Source organism: Danio rerio, chromosome 18, assembly GCF_052040795.2.
Source record: "Danio rerio strain M-AB ecotype USA chromosome 18, GRCz13ab, whole genome shotgun sequence".
NCBI lineage: Eukaryota > Metazoa > Chordata > Actinopteri > Cypriniformes > Danionidae > Danio > Danio rerio.
In genome coordinates this window covers 51,735,001-51,743,982 of record NC_141038.1, presented here as the reverse complement: position 1 = coordinate 51,743,982, position 8,982 = coordinate 51,735,001, and the positions used below count along the sequence as shown (strand labels likewise).

The 8,982-nt window shown below is 34.3% G+C and overlaps 1 protein-coding gene across 4 annotated transcripts in view; it reads left to right on the top strand.

Moving 5' to 3' along the window:
* The first annotated feature begins 334 nt into the window (after positions 1 to 334).
* ets1 (ETS proto-oncogene 1, transcription factor) overlaps positions 335 to 8,982 on the top strand; it is a 91,519-nt gene continuing 82,871 nt past the window's right edge. For 2 of the 4 annotated variants that reach the window (NM_001442500.1, NM_001442499.1), the window contains 2 exon segments: positions 335 to 380; positions 3,603 to 3,685. In NM_001442500.1, the coding sequence (NP_001429429.1) occupies positions 3,617 to 3,685 (69 nt within the window). In that variant the 5' untranslated portion in view covers positions 335 to 380; positions 3,603 to 3,616. 4 annotated transcript variants of the gene reach the window in all.

Here is an 8,982-nt window from a genome sequence, read left to right as displayed (position 1 = left end):
CATTTGTGATCAATATTTATTTATTTATTTCATTTCACGGTTTGCGTTTGAACGTTTATTCATATAAATTCATGCAATAACTGTCTGAATAAAAAATTAAAATAAATAAATAAATAAATAAATAAATAAATAAATAAATAAATAAATAAATAACAAAGCAGCGGTTTGCGTTGGTCAGTGTCTGCTGGCCACGTGGGTTGTACTATTTTGTAGTGTGTGTGTGCTGGAGACTGAAGCGCAGCAGTGATATAGTAGAGTTAAACAGAGTAGTAGTGTTGAGTAGGTGGGACTCCAGCAAGTGCGCTTTATCCTTCCTCTCCAAACACGAGCAGGTACAAACCCAGCTGACAGCCCACCGCTCACAGACACACACACACACGGTAAGACTCTTTCTCTTCACTCCTAATACTGTTACAGTGCTGAGTTTAGCAAGTTTGTGTTTGAACCGCATCGTTTTTCACACACACCTCAAATCTGTCAGGAATAAAGTGACAGTGACGTTTGGGAAAAGCGCCTATCAGAAACTCGCGTGACTAATAGTTCATCACTTCAAATGTGACTTAAAATTTTTTAGCGTTTATTTATTTAGGGAATTGTCTGGAAAAAACACAGAAACAACTTTTTATTTTAACCATACTTTGATTTTTAACTCTTTTAATTCCCAAAAAGAATTTTATGTTATGAAATTGATGTGCACGTGTGGTTTAATTAAAAGGAAAACAGATGCAGCTTGATAAATGAAAGTCGTGTTGTGTCTTTGGATTATAATGACACGTTCATTGTACTGAAGTGTTGTGGTAACCTCTGGGAGATCCATCTGAGAGTCACCTCAACCTTTGACTGAGAGCAACATCAGCCGACACACTCTAAACACTTCAAGATGTGCACTTTTACGCACACACACGCGCGCACGCGCTGCTGTTTTAGGTGAATCCTCCGTTTATGTCCATATGTGTGTCTTGAACTCCCTCCAGTAAATCAATCAATCTATCTATCTATCTATCTATCTATCTATCTATCTATCTATCTATCTATCTATCTATCTATCTATCTATCTAGCTATCTAGCTGTCTGTCTGTCTATCTATCTGTCTGTCTGTCTGTCTGTCTGTCTGTCTGTCTGTCTGTCTGTCTGTCTGTCTGTCTATCTATCTATCTATCTATCTATCTATCTATCTATCTAGCTGTCTGTCTGTCTGTCTGTCTGTCTGTCTGTCTGTCTGTCTGTCTGTCTGTCTGTCTGTCTATCTATCTATCTATCTATCTATCTATCTATCTATCTATCTATCTATCTATCTATCATCTCTTATGCCTGCTATAAACAATGATAAAGGGATGATGAAGAAACTGACATAGTAAGATGGAGTTAACTGGAATGTTTCTGAAGAGATTAAACTGTTATATAGACTATTTATTCATCTATAATCTGACTCATTTTGCATGAAATATTATTGTTGTTTTTGTTGTTGTGTGTGTGCGGATATTTAAATTTGATTGATTGTGGTGTATCGCTCAATATCTGTATTTGTGTGTTTTATGATTATTGGCTTGGTGCTGAACAAGTTTTATTAAAGTGTCAACATTTTTCAGTCTTCATACAATATGTGCATGCGGACATGTTTGCATGTTAAAAGAGTACTCATATAATGTATTTAAAACTAAAATGTGTGCAATGTGGGCTGAAACAACCCAGCACTAATATTTTAATGTCTGTTAAATGCAAATAAACATTCAACTTTAATGCTTTAGAAAAGTTTGTGAAAATCAAATTCAGGATGAGTCACAATTTGGTTTTTATTGTGGTTTAAACTGCAACACTGTCATGCAGTGTGATGGTCCAGATGTTGATTTTGTTATATAAGTTTTAAAAGATACATATGTGTATTATAGCTATATATAGAGTAGCAATAGGACTTTTATCCTGGTTATGTGATTAGTTGAAGGTCATTCAGTGTAACAGGAATGTTACTTTCTATATAGGCAGTCTATGACATCACCAAAAGATCAAAGACATCCTGAGAAACATGTGTGGTCCTTAAAATAACCTAAAACCACGTCATTCAGTTAAAAGCCAAAAATTATTAATTTAATAAAGGAATGAATGAGTGAATGAATGAACGAACTAAAAAAAACCCACACAAATAGAGGAAAAAATTATTAAATTATCAATTTTATAAACAAACAATGTAAAAATAAACTAATAAAAAACACATAAAAGCATAAATAAACAAAAATAAATAAATTACTTTAAAAAATAAAATATAAATAAAATAAAATTGAAATAAACAAAATAAAAATAAATAAATAAATAAAAAAAAACTAAAAATAAAATAAACAAAATTAGATTAAATTAAATAAACAAAAACAAAAACCATAATATATATATATATATATATATATATATATATATATATATATATATATATATATATATATATATATATATATATATATATAACCTAAAAATAAACAAATAAATAAAAGTGCATAAATAAAAAAATAAATAATAAATAAATAAATAAAACAATATAAATAAACAAACAAACAAACAAATGAATGAATAAATAAATAACTTAAAAATAAACAAATAAATAAAATGCATAAAAATTTTAATTAATTAATTAAATAAATAAATAAATAAATAAATAAATAAATAAATAATGCATTATTTTGATTGGTCATTCTGTTTCATTGAGATGGTCAGTCGATCACCTGCAATATAATGCAAAATAATAATTTTGTCCTTCAGGGTAATGTTTTCGCCATTCAGTGTCATGCAAATTCTTTCTTAAAGGAATAGTTCACCCCAAAATAAAACATTTACCTACCATTTTCTCACCCTCAAGTGGTTCCAGACCTTTATGAGTTTCTACTTTTCTAATGAACTCAAAAGAAGATATTTTGAAGAATGTTGAAAATCCTTCAACATCCATAGATTATGCTATGAGAGTCAATGGCTAACATTCTGCAAAATATCTTATTTTGTGATGCTCAAATGAAGATGACCAAATGAATGAAGGGTGTGTAAATGATGACAGAATTTCAATTTCTTAGTGAACTATCCCTTTAATAGACAAAAAAAGATAAAAAGTAGCACAGACACAATGACTCTGCTTTGATTTATCTGATTACCACCCAAGTCCGGTTCATGAAGACACGATTGTGCAACATAACATTGCATTAGAGGACCGCTCTATCACTTCTCCATCAGTTTCCACCCTTCAGAAAAGTTCCTGTCTCCTAACACTGAAAAAAATGATGCATTGGATTTACTCTATTATTTTAAGGTAAGCAGTTGCAAACAATTTATATAACAAGCAAATTAAGTTGAACATTACTCAACTCGATTAGTTTGTTTAACTTAAGCCCATATGAATTGTTTGCAACCAATTACCTATAATAAAATGGAGTAAATCCAAGGCATCATTTTGTTTTCAGTGTAATGTCATTTCTGCGCTTGAGTGGCAGGTTATTACTAATCCAGGTTAACCGTCCGCCTGCTGGAGCTTTGTCTGTGGGATAAACAGTGTGAGATTGATTGGGGTCGCTGGCCTCACCATCCTCACCTCTCGTCTGTTCCTGTGTGCGTGTGTGTGTTTGCAGCTCCAGCTCAGAGAATGAGTTACTACTTGGATCCAGTTTCCTCCTGTCAGGCTCTTCACCCGCCTGACTGTCTGCCGGTGATGGTAAGATCTCCACCTCCACTATAAATCAGCTCTGTTTGACCTGAGCAGCTCAGCAAAGGCCATATGGAAGATACTAATGAACAGGCATGTGTGCACACAGTCGTGTATTTTGTAGGGTTGATTAAATATGCAGCATCACTAAACTAATTTAATTTCATCTCAGTTAACGCAATTAACTTGCTTTATTATAAAGTTAATACAGTAACTTGCTACTTGTAAACTGGGATGAAATTAAATAAATACATTTTAACAACCCTCTTTAATTAGGCTACTTAGTTTAATCTGGCCTAATATACAGTACATATTTTGCAATGCAAATTATTCCACTGGACATTGCATTTTTTGTTTGTATCTAGTTTTACTGCACAACATAATGTTATTGGAATATGTTCAGCACAAGTCTCACTGAGCAATGCACTTTTTGTTTGCTTCCAGTTTCATTGCATATTATATACATTTTTTGTGTGTGTATAATTAGACTACTATGTGCATTTTTAACAGCTTGATCTGCAGGTAGTTATTTATTTTTATTCAGTTTGCACATTTTTGAGTTCTACTTTTAAATATTTTCTGGTTAATTTCTGGTTTCATACATTCATTCATTCATTTTCTTGTCAGCTTAGTCCCTTTATTAATTTGGGGTCACCACAGAAAAGACCCCAAAAGATCAAAGGCATCCTGAGAAACATGTGTGGTCCTTAAAATAACCTAAAACCACGTCATTTAGTTAAAAGCCAAAAATTATTAATTTAATAAAGGAATGAATGAGTGAATGAATGAACGAACTAAAAAAATAAAAAAACACACAAATAGAGAAAAACATTATTAAATAATTAATTAAATAAACAAACAATGTAAAAATAAACTAATAAAAAACACATAAAAACATAAAACAAATAAACAAAAATAAATAAATTACTTAAAAAAATAAAATATAAATAAAATAAAATTGAAATAAACAAAATAAAAATAAATAAATAAAAAACTAAAAATAAAATAAACAAAATTAGATTAAATTAAATAAATAAAAACTTAAAAAATAAAGAAACAAAAACAAAAACCATTATATATATATATATATATATATATATATATATATATATATATATATATATATATATATATATATATATATATATATATATATATAAAGCTTAGTCCATTTATTAATTTGGGGTCGCCACAGCGGAATGAACCACCAACTTATCCAGCAAGTTTTTATGCAGCGAATGCCCTTCCAGCCGCAACCCATCTCTGGGAAACATCAACACACACATTCACACACACACTCATACACTACGGACAATTTAGTCTACCCAATTCACCTTAAACCGGAGCACCCGGAGGAAACCCACACGATCGCAGGGAGAACATGCAAACTCCACACAGAAACGCCAACTGAGCCAAGGTTCGAACCAGCGACCCAGCAACCTTCTTGCTGTGGGCGACAGCACTACCTACTGCGCCACTGCCTTTTAGTTTTTTCAAGTTTTTTTATTTATTTAGGCAAAAGTGTCTTTTAAAAATATTTTTCGATTTAGAAACAAACCCCCAGTGTTTCATATATGTCATTGTAACTAAAAAACAACTGCAGAAACATATTATAAAATATCCGTTTGTTCTGTTTGATATGCCTCAAATATTCCTATAAAGAGAAATTACTGTTGATTCTAATATGTTAAATTAGTTGAGCCTCACCAGTCTGCCTTCTTTGTTGTAATCATCTATTCCCTCACATATTGTTGATCGACCATTTACTGAACGCAGAATATCCTTTTAAATATTCCAACTCGACTTAATCAAAACATATCCTGTATTTATTGTGTTATTCCACTATTACGTATGCCTCGTGAATAATATCCCACCCCTGTCACCTCACGTTTCTTGCTTTTATAAACTCCTGTTGTCTGAGCAAATGCAAAAAAGCTGCAGAAAGCTGAAAGTCAATGATATTAAATGCACGCGAACGACAGATCTGCTGCTGAATCCATTGTTTGGACACAGAAAATAATGCATGCGACTGGAGTGCATTTGAATAATCGCTCTGTGCAGGAAGAATTAGTATGGGAATGCTTTAAGGGAAAACATTTACCTGCTTTTAGCCTCCGTCTATGGGTCGAAAGGTCAGGGCGGTTTGTTGGGCTTGTAAAAGAGGGAACATTTTAAGAGTCCCGGCGACGCGTCGGTCGGGGTCACGCTGGGTTTCTGCGCAGGTGAGTGCAGAATCAAAGGTGTCTAATAAAGATTCAGGCAGGACATTCAGCCATCAGTATGCACAGACAGGGCTGTTAGCGTTTTAGCAGAAAGGGTCACATGCTAATCCGCAGCTGACCCGGCTAGGCTAATCTGCTCAGGTGGCCTTGTGGCTTTTGAAATTGAGACGCTTTTCTTCCACTACGGTCAAAGGCTACGCGGAGGGGGCTTCAATCATTTACATACGCTGAAGAAAAGACTCTCCCATTCATTTACATGCGCTGAGGAGGAAAAGACTCTGATCTGATACTAGAGGAAGACACACAGAGATTGTCTATCGTTAGCACTACAGGCTCGAAGAACAAGATTAGTGTTGCCAGATTGATAATGTTTAAGTATTGTACCAGAACCTTAAATGATTAATGGCCGTATAGTGTATGAGTGTGAAATGAGAGTATATGGGTGTTTCCCAGTACTGGGTTGGGCATCAGCTGTGTAAAACATATGCCGGATAAGTTGGCGATTCATTCCGCTGTGTGACCCCTCATAAATAAAGGGGCTAAGCTGAAAGAAAATGGATGAATCAATTGATTTACTCAGTTTTTTTTTAGTTCAGCCCATATCAATTATTTTCAACCAATCCCTGCTAAAGAATCCAGCTTAAACCAGCCTAGGCTGGTTGGCTGGTTTTAGCTGGTTGGCTGGTTTTAGAGGGGTTTTGGCCATTTCCAGGCTGGTTTCCAGCCATTTCCAGCCTGGTCTTACCTGGTCAGGTTGGAAAATGACCAGCTAAATCCAGCTAAAACTAGCTTGACCAGCCTGGTTTAAGCTGGAGATAGCTGGTTTTGGCTGGGCTCCCAGCCTGGCTAGGCTGGTCAAGCTGGTTTTAACTGGTCATCTTCCAGCCTGACCAGCTAAGACGAGGCTCAAAATGGCCTGAAACCAGCCTGGAAGTGGCCAAAACCCCTCTAAAACCAGCCTGGTCGACCAGCTAAAACCAGCCAACCAGCCTAGGCTGGTTTAAGCTTTTTTTTCCAGCAGGGATTCAACCTTAAAAAATTGAGTAAATCCAATGAATCATTTTGTTCGGTGTGTAGGGGCAGTAGTGGCATTGCCCTGTGTATCAGACGGGACCCTGTTGTACCCCATAAATCTCGCAGCCGTCCTCCCTGCTTCCTCCATATCTCTGTGAGCTCCGGACTGGTCGTCTCCTCTCTGCAGGACTCCACAACGGCCCCTGATCCTCTCGGGCCCCCACTGGCTCCTTACTGAAACTGATAAACAGGCTTTATCAGATGAGCAGACAGAAGCTCGTGTGGCTTTCATGAGGAAGAGAATAGGGAAGATACTGCACTTTCTCTCTTTCTTTCTTGTAGAGCTGCTCATTGATGGATTTGCTCTTCAGTGTTTGAAGTTTCAGCAGTGAAAATTAAACCACACTGAACTAAACTAAACTGAACTTCAGCTTTGAAAATCTGGACTGACACTGTTTCAGTTTACTAAAACGTCTTTGTTAAGCTGCTTTGACACAAAAGCGCTATAGAAATAAACATGAACTGAACTGAATTGAATAATGTATGGTCAGGGGCGCAACTACACATATACTGAGAGGTATGCGGGTTCAAGTTTTGTAACTAAAATAAAATAGTTTTGAACAAAAAAAGTTACCAAAAGGCCTGATGTATCAATATGACACATAATAAATTTATAAAAACATGTATATTGTATAAAATGGATCTTGATAGAAGGATTAAAAACATTTCAGTTCCAAAAAATGTGAATATTCGGACAATTTGTTCATGTGTCAACTTTAACAGGGTTAAGAATCATTATAATCAAGTATATAATATTTATATAGGTGAATTTTTATCCAAATATTTTATCTGAAATATCGGTTTATGTGAAATAGGTCTGTACTTACATAAACATACATTTTGTGTGATCCCTCTTATTTAGGCAAAATAGTTAAATAATTAATAATGAATAATAATAAATAAAGAAAAAAATTCAGATTAATCTTATAACTTTTGACCTCAACTGTACTGTATGTATGATTTGACAGTTTTATTTTGATAAAAATTGTAAAAAAAAAAATCTAAAGTTACGTTTGCATGAACACTTTACACTTGGCTCTGCGACTGCATGTTATTGTGTTGATTTTGAATTAAAATGTGTGTGCCAACGTATGCAACTCATGGTATAATTTTTTATTTATTAAAATACAATATTATACTCATACAAAATGCAAAAAAAAACATTTTTAACAAAACATATTTATTTATTTATTTATTTTTTTTTTAACTTTTAGTTAGGATAATTTCAAAAATAGTTTTGGCACAATGGCGCCCCCCCATGTGTGGCGCCCCTATGCGCCGCATATACTGCATACCCCCTTTTTGCGCCACTGTGTATGGTGTATTTACTCATTTTTTTAAGGTAAGTGGTTGCAAACAATTGATATGGGCTGAATTGAAACACATTTAAACTACATTTAGTTTGTTTTAATTCAGCCCATATCAGCTGTTTTTAACCCTTTACCTTAAAAAAAAATGTTAGTACATCCAAATATTAAATTTTTGTTGGTGTGGTCGAGAGAGCTTAATGTGCTGCACTTCATGAAAACACATGCAATTACACAAAACAGCAGCAAATTAGATCATCATCCGTTTGACAGCAAACTCTCACAACACAAACAAATTAAAAAAACAAACTGCATTTTCCCCGAGTCTCATTTAATTTCTCTTTAAAAAAAAAAAGATTTATTTTATTTTATTATCTTTTATCTTTATTATCTTTTATCATTATCTTTATTCATTCATTTATTTTATTTTCGGCCTAGTCCCTTTATTAATCTGCCGTTGCCACAGCGGAATGAACCGCCAACTTATCCAGCATATGTTTTTACGGAGCGGATACCCTTCCAGCTCCAACCCATCTCTGGGAAACACCCAAACACTCTCATTTACATTCATACACTACAGACAATTTTAGCTTACTCAATTCCCCTCTAGCGCATGCGTTTGGACAGTGGGGGAAACCGGAGCACCCGGAAGAAACCCACGAACTTGAGTTTGAACATACAAACTCAACACAGAAATGCCAAC